Here is a 14,514-nt window from a genome sequence, read left to right on the forward strand (position 1 = left end):
AACTTGAACTCAGATGACCCTGAGTCACGCGGTATCTCTGAGGCGGATGCATGTCCACTCCTCTGCATAATTTTGACAGAGAGGGTTATGCTTTTTGTCCTGTTATGGAGGGCATCACCTTAATATACCTTGGGAGCTGTCACGACTCTATGAGTCCTTCTACATTTGTGTGTGTGTTTGTCTTGCAGTGTGCGGCGGCTGTGTCACTACGTGGTCAACCTACGCTACTTTGAAATGTGCATCCTGATGGTCATTACCATGAGCAGCATCGCTCTGGCAGCCGAGGACCCCGTGCAAGCCAACGCACCGCGCAACAACGTGAGTCAGACTGACAACGAGACTTAATCAGAAAACATCTGGACGTACTCGACAAACATGTTAAGAGGTGTACACACATAGACCAGTGCTTGCATGAGGATGTGTTCACACAAGCGTGTGACGATTCATGGACAAACCTGTTTCATTTTGGCCAACTGGATGATTATTTTGGAATGATGTATAAATATTCTTCCTCACAGGGCTGTACAAATGGCATGAAGCACAAAAACAAGGCTTTATGAGTAATTTTTAGTCGTTTGTTCCCACTCACTGAGAATCTTCTTAACAATACCCCCAAAGCAGCACATATCCAGTTTGGCAAAAAGTGTCTCTTTATTTCCGGCACGACACATAAGTCAATGTTGGATGTAAGGAAGTAGCAAATGCACACAGACGTGACTTGAGTTTTTGCCTTGTGACAGACAAGCACAACTAATTTGCACTCAAGTCATGGGCACAGAGGGAATCTGAGGTGATATTGTGTGTGTGCCTGATTGTTGTTTATCCGCGTGTGTTTGTGTGTGCCTGTGTGGGTGATCAGGCAATGTGTGTGTGTGTGTGTGTGTGTGTGAGTGAGTGCAAAGCTGACAAAGCCTGGAAACTCTGACAAAGCAGAGGAACACGTCGTGCATATCTGATCCACTCACACATACGCACACACACCTTATCTTAAACTGAAAACATCTGTCACTGCATCTGGTGACGAGTCATCTCTCAGGATATTTTCTTACGCTTCTCTCAGGTTCTCAAGTATCTGGATTATGTCTTTACTGGAGTCTTTACCTTTGAGATGGTGATTAAGGTAAGGAGGCTGTCGAGATGAAGGTACACTTTGTTTTGATCTCTAAAATAACAGCTAAGCAAGATTTTGGTAAACACATAGGATCCTAAGTGTTTGAAAGTTTTAACTTTTTCAGATGTTTATGCCACAGGTAACCATGGTTTCAACTGCATTTCAATGACGGTGTTTGATCATCTATGTAGGAAACGCTGTATATTGAAATGTAATAATTCCAAAGCAAATGTAGCTTGGATTTATCCAAATGTCTGACAGTCTTTTGACCTGCAAATACAAATTATTTGTTTACTGTAAAGGCTATGACAGTGGATAGTTTTGCTGGATCTGCTAAATTCGTTTGTTGCGTGTTACCTGTGATATCACTGTGTCCTATTTAAAATGTTTGAGATCAGTGCTTCTCAATTTAGACCCACGTCCCTCATTTGATGAGATTTTGACTCCAAATTTTAGCTTAAAAATGTTTATTTCAGGCAATGCATGAGCCCTAGGCAAGAATAGTGATTTATTCTTTCATTTTGCTTCTCAAAGCTGGCAGTACGGTTAAAATACATAGCTGGAATATTATTTTTAGAAGCAGCCTAAAGATGAAGAATGTGTTTGTGTTATCTTGTATAATGTTTTAAAATAATTCTGCTACTCCAGATGATTGACTTGGGACTGCTGCTCCATCCTGGCGCTTATTTTCGTGACCTGTGGAACATTCTGGACTTCATTGTGGTCAGCGGAGCCCTGGTCGCCTTCGCTTGCTCGTAAGTCAACTTGTCCTTTCATTCTTTCATCCGTTCTTGAAGTGTTGGCGGCTTCTTTATTACAGGAGTGTTTTAAATATAATGTCTTTAAAGGAAAGCTTCAGCTACACCACAAAATGTAGAAACAGCAGATGATGTTATTCACACTCGAGCGTCCATACCGGAAGCAGGCCGCCTCCAGGTGCCCCTGCTTTTGTGTTATTGCTCTAACAATCAGTTCCAATGTGTTCATCCAATTATTCCTCGTGAAGTCTTGGGCTTTTTGCTGTCTGGGGTTATCTTGCTGACATGACTTTGTCAAACTATTCTATCATTGTTACATAAGGTTTTCACAGTCTGTCGCTGCTCGTCTGCTAATGGGCTGTGCACAGTTTGGCTGTTTTTGACTGCTCACTGCCCAGACAATGCCCAGTTCACCTCAAAATTTTAAAGTTGGCAGTTGCTGATTGCAGTCTTTACAATGTTCCAAAAACCAACTGCCAGCTCCACACTGCCCAGACATTAGCTGACAGGACAGACTTCTGTTGCCTACTATTTCTTTAAGTTTTTTCTTTATTTTACATGGACGAAGGTCATGCGTATTAATGTTCCGCACGTGAGTATAGGCTAGTTGTCAAGAGAACACATGCTCAGAATGTTGCGGTTTGTTGGGAAAAGGCGCACATTGGTTCGACTGGACATGTCAAACTCGAACAACTCCATCCGATAAACACCGACAAACAGACGGTCAGCGCACACTGACCCAACAGTTGGTGTTGGTCGGCGCTTGTCTCAAGTCCGGGCAGTGTGCAGCCACCCTAAGGTTTAGGAGGGAACAGAAGCAGTAGAGGAAGAGAGTGTTTGTGTTTGTGGCACATAATTGTAACTCCTGCAGCTCAAAACAGTGCAGAAATAATTGTTGTATTACTGTAGTTTAAAATTAGAGTTACAAATTGCATTCTACCTGAGACAATATGCGGGTGAATTTTCTCTGCCAGGTTCATTATTTTGTATATTGGAACGCTTTAAAAGGTATATCATGCTTATACAATGCCCGCATTTAAAGAGGAAGGCTCGGGCAGCTTTCTGTCTGAACTGCAGTACACTTGCAGTGGTGTATTTGTGCCTCCTCTCATAAATATTTTGAGCAGGAAAACGTCATATTTACCTCCTTACTATTATAATAATTATGTCAAGATCATGTACATGCATCATAAAGTGGTGGTGCTGTGTAATCAACAAGTAAAAAGGTCAGAAATCTCCTTATGGATGAGGACTGCGACCATTTCAAACAGTGATTAGGTCCTTTTTATCAGTGATAGCAAAAAAGGTAGCATTGGTGCTGATTTTATCACACTGAAGAAATTAAACTGACCTGCGTTTGAAGTTTCTTGTTAAATGATTTTAGCAGACACCTTCCAGCCAATTGGACGGGTTATCCATAGCCACAGTGTAAGACAGTTAATGAGACCCTGAGTCTCTAGGCTTGTATTCTGGCTCTCCAGAGAAAGAAGGTGATTACATATTCTGTTTCAAACAGTGCTGTCAATTATTTTGTGTCCGACACTATTTCACAGAGCGACTCTGTCCTCAAAGTCCACAGTTTGTCTCCTGTGTATTTTCTTTGTACTGCCTTCTGTCGCTCTGATTTCTCTTTCGCCAGCTGACATTTATCTGTCTTTTATCTGTTGCTGACTCTGTCTCTGTCTTCTCTCTTACACTGTTTTCCCTTCCTGCTTTGTTTTCTGGCTTGGATTGCTTTCAGGAGCCTTATGGGGTAATGCCTGCTCTCTCCCTCTCTGCCTGCGTTTCTGTCTGTGTGCTTGTCTTCCTGTTTGTTTGTTTGTTTGTTTGTGTCTGTTTCTTTCCTTCCTGTCCATCTTAGCCAGTGTCATTTTCAGACTTTAGAGACGTGTCTGCAGCAGCCTTCCCCCTCTCAGCTAAATGTTTGAACAAATGTCATATTTTGTTATTTGCTATTCTTATCATCTCCACCACAGTCACGATCAAAGATACTGGCATTTTCTCTGTTTGTGTTATGTAACTGGACTTGTGTTTCATCTGTGTTTGGGCTTGCATAAGTGCAATTACCTGGTCTCTGCTTAGCAAATATATTATATGTGTGTTAGTAGGAACAATATGCATAATGCACAGGAAAAAACTGTGCAGCCAGAGGCAACAGTTTCAAAGGTTCAAGCTTTTATAAGAGTGAAAGGTACATGAAAACAAAGGATCTAAGTGCTGCTTTTCATGATCAGCACACAATTAAACAGGTGCTAATGCAGAGTTCATATAAAACATTTCATTTTCAGACACAAAGACTGAGGGTACAATAAAAACGTAGGATGTTTAAGCCTTCAGAAATCTGCCAGTATCTTTCGAACCACTAATGCACTGCTCGCCTATAAACATAAATCACATACTTTAGGAGTATAATAGTGTCATTGTGTTAAACAGGCTCAGCCCAGTGTGCTGTGCTCCTGTCCTCATACAGGTAGAAGGGGTTATCAGGTTCAACCTCTTCCCACTCATCCCTCTCTCCCACGTTCACTTCCTGCACAGCATTTTGTCCCTCCTTTAATCTGCCTCGTCCACACACATTCATGACATCTAACAGGCAACTTTCACTCTGCAAGTTTACAGGATAACTCTGCTTTCTCACAACATAGATCTTAGATCAGACGGGCTGAAAAGCAAACAAGAAATCAAAGACAGACTTTAACATCCATGACAGATTGGAGACCAATTTCTGCTTCAACTCTGACCTGCTCTTATTGAATGTGTACCCACTTTTATTTTTACCTCCAAATGAACAGATGACTGCCTTTTTTAAAAGTTATGGTTGCAGTTTTCACCTGTGCAACAGCTTAATGTAAACCATATTTACATTTATATATACCGAGTGTATCCACCATATACATAACATAAACCACATTTAACTTTTATACTGTTATTATCCCAAACTAATTGGGCATATTGGTAATTGGAGCCTTGTTCGCTCTGTTCTTCAGAACCAGTGGGCCCATGAGGTCCTGTATAGTAGGGCTGCTCCATATATCGCAATTTCTTCATTATTAATATATGAGAATTCGCAATAAACACACAGCAAAAGTGTTTTTTTCGCACTGAATAAGAAAAATTATTTTCTGTAAACAAGCCATGCTTTCTCATGAAGCATGTGAAAATTGTACCTGTTGGATGGAGCCCTGCGTATAACACCAATCTTCACACCAATTTAGTGGTGGAAAAAGAAAACAGCTTTTTGGAAATATTTTGGATTCAGGAAGGACATGTTGCCAAAACAGGTATTGGGTAAACCACGCAGAAGAACAGATAGGCATTGAAACTGAGGGGGGAATTCACTAAGAATGAATTGCGGCCACTGGTAGCTCCATAAATTGTGCATCATTTGCACCCACCGTCCCAAGGTCTGATTCACAAAGCAAGTTGCACTGATGATATTCAAGTGCAATACACGCCCGTAGAGTTTTGCAGATCCGTGCAGTTTGCTCTTGTTTTGCGTCTGATTGTGGAGAGAAGCTGTCTGCACCTCCTCTCCACTGCGGCTCTCATTAATTGAGCCCACACTGACAGATCGATGATGAGCAGGGAGAGGAGGGGGCAGCTCTTTTAACAGTTTATTGTAAAGTCCAGACTCGTAAACAAGCGAGGAACAGCAGCTCGTGCATATAACAATCCCCGGTCATGCATAACGGCTCCATACATGTGGACAAAGTATGCGCGTGTGCTGGAGTTGAGCCTCGCACAGTCCCTAACTGGTCTCCCGATTATAATAATAATGACAATATATTATTAACAGACTGTATTTACAGACAAATACAATTTATAATCACACAAAAAGTTGAATTGTCGTCATGAGCAGTGGAAACTCAGCGCGTGACAGCCCTAATAATACTGCACTGCTGTTACCACCCACTCTCTGCAGATGGTAATATTTTCATTCTACCTGCGTGGTGCTGTTAGCGCAGCTGTTTGTGAACTAGACTCTTTTTGCCACGAGTCTCACTTGCATAGAAAGGGTCCAATGTGAATGCATAATGACTCATTTAAATACACCCAAACAGCACCGGAGCACAGAGGCGCTGTTTGCTCTGCAGCGCACTTTGGGGTGCATTAAACCCTGCGCGAGCTTCAAGAATGAGACCAATTCTATTTAAAGGTTGGCAGTCCTTTAGTGAATTCCCTACTCATAGTTATGAGCAAAGTCATTGAGCATTGCAGAGCTTTCTCATACCGTGAAGGCCTTTGATATACCAGACCTATACCAGAAACGATGAAGTAATTCAGAGGTCCCAGATGAAATAAACCAGCAGTAAGATTATTCTGAGTTAGAGAAGCTGGTAAAAATGCAATATGTAACAGATATATACTGTGTGGTCACATACCAAGGATACAATCTGGTTTTACTTTCTCTGCTGCAGTGTGAATGTAGCCATACATCACATCGTTCTCATTAACAGTGTCCTCTTGTCTTTGCGTTTTTCACAGTGAAAAACTGCCTATGGTGTCATGTTCATCCTCCGGCTATAAAACTGATTTACTCACATGTTCCCTCCGCCTTATCATTCTAATATTTAATCACACTCGTCTCTGGCTTCGCTCTTTCACAGGTTAATTAGTTTAAGTGCCTCTATTTGTCTCTTGTCACTGTATCTTCATGCTGGTGTGATATCAGCTCCAAATGTTGATTTTGTTCTGTCTACCTTTATATGCTTAATTTGCCTGCTCTATATATGTGTGTGACGTTGGTGTGTTGTGTGTGTTTCTGTATGCTTATCATTGCTTTTTCTCATCAGATCGCAACAAAGCGTGGCCAGGTGGGAACTGTCCCTCTCTATCTTTTCGACCCCCACCCCCACCCCGTCCCTTTTTCCTAACAACTCTGTCACCCTCCATCCCACCAAACGTAATCGCCCTCCATCCCAAAGTTTTTGGGATAAGTCCATGACGTCCCTCCCTTCTTCCTCTCTTCCCTGTTAGAAAAAGTCTCTCCTTGTCCCAATATTAGGGCATCCACAGGACAAGACCATATTGGGAACTCCACCTCATAGCTTTCAGAAGACCAACACATAAACAGATGTTGACAGGCATTAGTCTGAATCTGCACTAAATATCTTTCCAAATTAGTTGTATCGAAGCTAAAAAGTCCTTATCGATCGTTTCACCTTCATGTTAATCTCCTTTAATCTTGACTAAATTGTTTTTAATTGGTCAAATCACCAAGGTATTATAGCCCGCAGTTTAATCACCTCCTCGCCCTTCACCTACATCTCTCCTTCTTTATGCAGTGAACTCAAAGGGAAATCGATAAAGGATTACAGCTTTTCACCTGAAGTCACCTTCAGTGGTTATATCACTGAAAAGCAGGCGTTCCTTACAGACAATGTGCAGTCAGTGTATGTAAGGAACATATATGTTTTTTAATAAGTGATTGGCAATTTAAAGCAATTTTCATCCTGGTTTTATGCCCACTTCCGTTCAAAAGATTTTTTTCTCTCTTTCAGTAATTCAACTTTTTCTTTTTTTTAAAGCTAGAAGAAAATGCTGATCAGCGCTCCTTGCAGGAAAGAAGGTCCACTTGCAATATTGATAGCTCAGAAAATGCTGCATGCAACTGAATGTTAAGAGGGACCATGCACCATGTTGGGTAGCTGTGGCTCAGTCGCTCGTCCTTAAATCAAAAAGTTGGCGGTGCGATCCCCAGCTCCCTCAGTATACACGCCGAAGTGTCCTTGGGCAAGACACTGAACCCCAAATTGCTCTCAGTGGCATAGCCATCGGTGTGTGAATGATTACTGTTTGACAGTTGGGCACTTTACATAGCAGCCTCTGCCATCAGTTTGTGAATGTGTGTGTGAATGGGTGAATGTGACATGTAGGCTAGTGTAAAAGCTGCTTTGAGTGGTCACAAGACTAGCAATCTCGGATCCCATCGGCTATAGTCTGGCGACGATATAGCCTCTTGGGACAAAGGTTAACATGCCGGGCATGTAGCCAGTGGTTGGTGATAAACAACTTGCAGTCAAGACTTCCTTTTCCGTGTTTACTTGTAATTAACGGGTCTTAAGTTTGCCGACATTTCAACATCATGATGCAGATTTGTAAAAAGTAAAAATGAGGCATTGTCAGATCTGTCCTCAAGAGGAGAAGAAAACTACTTTTAAAATGCTCGTTTGTTGAACGGAGGTCGTATCGATCATTTCTGATGCATTTGAGGAAGTCAGGAAATCTAAGCGCTGAACAGCTTTCGTGACACAGTGTCAGGGAATTTATCTTAAGTTGAATTTTAGATTTAGAGCGGATTGTTAGCTGTTAGCATGCAGATGTCTGTTTTTTGAGATTAATAAGAAGCTAAATCATTGTCAGATACCCGCTGATGGGGGCTGGGATGTCATTACGGTACATTATGTTCCGCCTGCTTTCGCTCTCCACACGGACTGTTTTTCTTGCATACGTCGCAGCCTGCTGATACGTGATTGGTCAATATTACTTGGACTACAAGTGTAGTACGAACGGAAACCAAATCACTTGCCTTCCCTAAAACCCATGTCCCTGGTAAATAAAGGTAAATATAGATTACAAGAAAAGTGCTATATAAGTACAGTCCATTTACCATTTACCAAATCCTTCTAAACAGATAAATCTCCACAAAAACTAGTGTTATTGCTGCTAATAATATTTTCTAAAATCCGATATTATCCAGATTTTTGTATGGTTCTTTTTAACAAAATAAACTCACAAAGTACCAAATCTGTTTGCACATTAATAATTTAAAGTATTGTAATGTCATTGAATTCTTGAAAGAAGATTAAAGCACAATATTGAAGGAGCTGTGTGCCCCCTGTTGTGCTGCGGAAACAAAGTGCGTCTGATTGGACGTCATATCTTGCGTCCTTAAACAGGAAATGCTCCCCGCTCTCAGGAGGGGGGCAGCTGAGAGGACCAGAGACATGATGTATTACTAGGATGAGCTCATTTGCCTGTCTGTGGATCTGAACTACATTAATGTGAACACATGACCTTGTATCCACACACACAAACATTACATCTTCCCTGCCCACGGTGCTTCTGAAAGCTATTGGGAGTCTGTCCATGCCGTCTTGATGTGTTGAGGTCCTTGAATACAAGGACTGGCATTGGCGTTACAGATTGCATGCCAGGGTAACCAAGGCATCCGAGCATGACAGCTGCATGCCATGTTGGTAGATGTATAGAAGGATAAAGGCCCCCAAGCCTAAAATATGTGGAACCATGCTTCTTTCTGTCCTCACCACATGTTATCAACTGTTACATCACATAAAGAAGAGATATTCCATCAGATAAACCAGGTAATGGGTAAAGAGCCACAACCTGAACCGTTTGTTTTCATGGGTCCTGAAGTCTCTGCACACCCTCCAGTGGCAGAGTCTCTGCAGCAGTGGCAAAGTGACCCGATGTGAGAGTGCATCTCTGCGTCTTTGGGGACAGTTAAAGCAATGGAGGACGAGGCTGTTAATAGAAAATAGAATAGCATCAAAATCTTTTATTGTACAGGTCCTGATGTTTGCACACCATTTCCTGGAATGGAGCTGATATGTAGCATATTATCCTGGAAAGGACTTTCCAATTCGGTGCCAATCATGAGGAAGTGGACAATATGTTCAGTTACTCCGACTCATTTGTTTTTTGATTGGTTCAAGACTGAACCAGGAAATGAGCAGTTTTGATTGAATACAAAATGGAACAACCGGCACAGCTGGGCTTTTTATTCACAGGGTTATTTTGGAAGGAAGTGCAAAAGTCTGACTTGAAAAGATCAATTTGTTAACCTCATATTCAGTGGCAATTGGAAACTCCATTTTCCCTATTTTCAAATTGTCTGGACCACATTACAAACTGACTATTTGCTAATAGTGGATCAGCGAGCCGAGAGAAGGAGGGTCACTTCCTTTTAACTTACTGAACCTCATTTGTACGGTGGCGGGCAGACATGTTTACTTCTTTAAAGAGGATAAGTGAACTCAAATAGATTGGATAAATGCTGCATGTCGTCTTATAATCTTGGTTCAATGGCCTTTGGGTGCATCTTTCTTTTATAAATGTTAGCTTGAGTAAATAGCATCCTTTTCACAGTAGGAGTTTTTCCCTGGGGATGAAAACATCGGCTGGTTTGTAATCTACTTCATGCTGGTGTAAGAAACAGCGGGGCCCCTAGGGGCCACTTACAGGGCTTTTAGACTCTTCCCCTCATATTCTTGTGTCCTTCTCCACTTCCTTCACACATGATACTATTGCTTTACACACATACACAGAAAGATGTACACACTCTCAGATTTTTCTTTTAAGAAAATACAAATGAGAAACACTTTTTCTTTTCCAGAGTGACAGCCACATAGTGTGTGTGCGTGTGACTGATTAATTAAAAGTCCCTCTCCCACTGCCCTTGGTCAATGTCAGTCTCTGGGTGAATGATGGCTCAGCTGTATGTTATTAGCGTAACAGCTAGTTCTTAAACCCCCACTCCCACCTCCCACTCTGTGACCAGTTAACAAAACCTGCAGCGTCTGCAATGACTGACAGCAGTGGTTCCTGCAAAGAAGCTGCTCCCTCAACATGGGGCTGATTCTTTGTGCCTTTACTGTATAAAAAGCTTGGATGTTATTCTACAGAAACGGAGTATAGCACTGTGTGGCTGCTTATTTAGAGCCTGTAAGTTATATGTTGAGCTGACAGTAACAAGAGCATGCAGTGATGGGTTAACTGCTCATGTCTGTTAATCAAGTAAAGATGCCATAACACATTCAAAATACATTATACTTAAGGAAGTAAGAAGGATTTATGGAGGACAGAGAGAAAGAGAAGGAAAGAAGGGAGGAAAGAACATTGGAGGGGGGGAAGAGGGCCAGAAAATAGGAAAGAAATTGAGGACATGAAAACAAAGTAGGGATAAAATAAAAGTGGTGGAATTAATACAGAAGGACAAATTTGAGGAAAGAGAGTAATAGCATTTATTGCAGGGAATTCTGCAGAGGAATTGTGTCAAAGATTGACCGAAGAAGGAAAGGAAGAAAGTTCTGTGAAGTAAAGAAAGACTGTTTGTTATCTAATTTTGTACTTTTTTATATATATATATATATATCGATAGATATATATATTTTGATCTTTATTTTTTACCCTCTGTGTGCTGATTCTTTCCTATTGTATTGTACTGTATAAGCTGCTGGAGACTGAATTTCCCAGAGGGAGTCATCCCAAAGGGATCAATAAAGTTGAGTCTAAGTCTAAGTCTAAGAAGGATAAGAAAAAGATAAGTGAAGAAGTACAGAGGGAAGAGGTAAAGAAAGCATTGAAAACCAGACATTTTCAGAAGAAAAGAGGAAAGACAAGAAGAGAAAGAATGATTAATTGGGCCTCTCTTGCTTCATGTTTCTGTGGAATAACATAATGAACTCACATGCATGTACCCTACTAACGGAATACAAACAGGTATTTCTCTGTGTATGCAGTATACCTGGTGTCCTACAATCAGCTTTGGTAAGCGGTTCCATTACATCACCCAGACTGTAACTAACTGAACTCTCAATCTGCACAGAGGGACGAAAGGCAAGGACATCAACACCATCAAGTCCCTGAGGGTCCTCCGAGTCCTGCGGCCACTTAAGACCATTAAACGGCTGCCCAAGCTGAAGGTACAGTAATCCAATCTGTCACCCATGCAGTCCTTACAGCAGAGCAGAACAGCTGGGGCCAGAGCTGATGTCAGTCACACACAGGATCAAATGCATTTGCAATATGTTACAGAGGAATAAATGCATCTGCTTAAAAACAATCATTTTTATGTAGCAAGTAAATCTTTACCATGACATGAAAGACTTGAGCTATTTGACATGAGGAGCATTCTGGGTCGTGAAGAATTGACCCCAAAGAAGTTACATCATGTACTTTTTATTTAGCATGACAAACACACAGCAGTCAACACAATATTAACAATTTTATAAATTAGACAGCTTATAAACGTTTTTCCCAGTTTCAAATTTTTAGTCTGTACATCTGGCTCATGGTTTTGATTAAACGAACTGGGCTTCAACTTGCGTGAGATCTGAGAACAAAACCACAAGAAACTAAAAGTTATGGGGAAAGGCATGCCGTACAACATGCCAAAAATACACTCGCGGCCAAAGCCGATGCTAACAGAGAGTAACATAAACATCAGTGCAAAACTAACTTAGATAACCACACGATAAAAAGAGTCTGTCGGCGATCACTGATATCTCACTAGTAGGTGCAGTTAACGAGTCCGGGCATGTCTCCCTCACTGCTGTGTTTCAGCTGAGTCGTGCTGCGTTCAGGAGCGCTCTGAAACGTGAGTGGTCAGATGCGTTTTTACACATATTTTTAAAGATCAATCTAGTGATTTATTAGTCAATATTGGGTCATTAAAATAAGAATCGATTCAAATTGGAAAAATCAGTTTTTTAAACCCAGCACTAATATCCATCCATCTATATCGCTTATCCTGTTCAGGGTTGCGGGGGGCTGGAGTCTATCCCAGCTGTAATTAGGCATGAGGCAGGGTACACCCTGCTCGCCAGTCAATCACAGGGCGGACACATAGAGACAGACAAGCTTTACGTTCACACTCACACCCATGGGCAATTGAGAGCCACCAATGAACCTAACCAGTATGTCTTTGGACTGTGGGAGTAAGTTGGAGTTCCTAGAGAGAACCCCCTGCCTCTTCGCCCGAACCGGGACTCGAACTACTACTACCTTCTTGCTGTGAGGCAACCACTGTGCAGACTATTGGTCCATATATGGACTATATTTTCAGGACTTATTTTCAGAACATTTCAGAACATAAACACCTTAAAAGCATGGATACACATGCAGGCGGGAGATAATATCAATGAGAAACAGCAAGAACTTCCAACACTCAAACCCTGTATGTTTGAATGCTGGCTCTGGTGATTTTGTGGCTAGCTGCTCCGTTGTTGAGAACAAATGTTTGACTAACATTGGTTCACTCTATATAATGAATTTCAATGGAAAAAAACTGTGTCAAATAATCCATAGAATCTTTTCAAACCAGCTCCTGTCTGTTTAGTGTTTGTCAGAATATGCCAGATATGGCTGACTGTTTGTCCGTAGCATAGTCAGCTATTTGTCTTTGAAGCAACCAGCTTAAAGCTATGTTTGCTCATGGTTGCCATAACCAAACAGATAGCTGTGCTTATAAACAGAAGCTGTGTTTTAACTTACTGTGTGTATGTGTTTGAAACAAAGTGAGAATAAACCCAGATAGTGGAAAGGTTGAGAATGCTACAAATCTGATTTTTTAAAGTTACTTTGAACATTCAGTTCACTTTTTTGAAACTGGGTCATCAGTGAAATTATTTCTAACTTCTCCAAGAGAACACTCCGAGAGAGCACCTTTTCAGAGCACAGGTGGTGGCGTAACCTTCTTATAACTTTTGCAAACACTGCTACAAAGATGACGATGTGCCATTGTTACTCTTTTTCAGTGCACTGATTTATGTGACTGATCTGGAATGATTATAAATCAACTTTAGAAAGGAGGTTGGTTGGAACTTGTTATTTGGATGTGACTAATAACTGCAGATGCAATTTTGCAATCATCTGGCCTTTTTGGAGCTGTCACATTTTAAACACCAAATTGGCATTCAATCAAATGTGACCCATCTTAGTTGTAGTATTTTGTAATTGGGACTCTGCCTGCAGAGGTGAAGTCTATTTCTAGCAGGTATTTTCATTTTTACATTAAATATGTTCATTATGTGTCCGTGTACTGAAAGAAAAATAAACAAAGTAATTTTAAAAAGGAGGTTGGTTTAAACTTGTTATTTGGATGTCACTAATAACTGCAGCGGCAACTTTGCAATCATCTGGCCTTTTTGGAGCTCAGTTAGCTGTCACATTTTAAACGGCAAATTGGCATTCAATCAAACATGACCCACTTTAGTTGTAGTATTTGGTAATTGTGACTGTGACTGCAGAGGTGAAAGTCTATTTCTAACAGGTGTTTTCATTTTTTTTTTTATAAAATAACACGTATGTTCTAAATAAGTAAAAATAAAAACATGCAAATGTCAACTTAAAAAATGAACAAAACAAAACTCTGAATGTGACTTCACCCCCATATCTGAGCCAAACGCCATCCACTGACCAAGTGAGCAAAAGGCTAAAGAGGTGAGCAGGGGGCTTAGATATTTGAAAATGAATTTGAAATTTCATGACATGAAGTCTCAACCGTTGTACTCTTTTTCAGCATTGGCCTCTCAAGATTCAGGGAAGATTTAAAAGAGTAGGATGGCATGTTTCCCACCCATAAAACTGCCAGTTTTTATAACGACAGTTTTTATATTGTGGTCAGTATGGACACCAGCATTAATGTTTTTCATCACAGTGCAGTCGTATCATTTATCAACAGCTAACACAACAGGCTAATGTGTGCAGTATAGTCTTTAACTATGAGGATATCCTCATATCCAATCCTGTCCTTTATGATACAACCACTTGGGCGTGCATAGTTGGGAATAGAGAAATTCTACACATTTGCTTAACGATAAAGAATCTTAAAAACACGTCTCTGCCGTCGTTAAGTGGCAACTTGTTGAAACTTAGCTTGAAATGTAGTAATTAGAAGTAACG

At 40.9% G+C, this 14,514-nt stretch overlaps 1 protein-coding gene across 1 annotated transcript in view; it reads left to right on the top strand.

Annotated features, from left to right (window-relative positions):
- The window catches only part of LOC138605062 (voltage-dependent N-type calcium channel subunit alpha-1B-like), a 124,855-nt gene that overhangs the window by 67,294 nt on the left and 43,047 nt on the right, over nucleotides 1–14,514 (top strand). The window contains exons 20-23 of the mRNA XM_069677140.1: nucleotides 189–318; nucleotides 1,061–1,120; nucleotides 1,760–1,866; nucleotides 11,438–11,534. Of these exons, the coding sequence (XP_069533241.1) occupies nucleotides 189–318; nucleotides 1,061–1,120; nucleotides 1,760–1,866; nucleotides 11,438–11,534 (394 nt within the window). The remainder of the gene's footprint in view (nucleotides 1–188; nucleotides 319–1,060; nucleotides 1,121–1,759; nucleotides 1,867–11,437; nucleotides 11,535–14,514) is intronic.

This window comes from Semicossyphus pulcher, unplaced genomic scaffold (genome assembly GCF_022749685.1).
Source record: "Semicossyphus pulcher isolate SPU_LCO1_2020_fin unplaced genomic scaffold, fSemPul1.0.p SCAF_28, whole genome shotgun sequence".
Taxonomy (NCBI): Eukaryota; Metazoa; Chordata; class Actinopteri; order Labriformes; family Labridae; genus Semicossyphus; species Semicossyphus pulcher.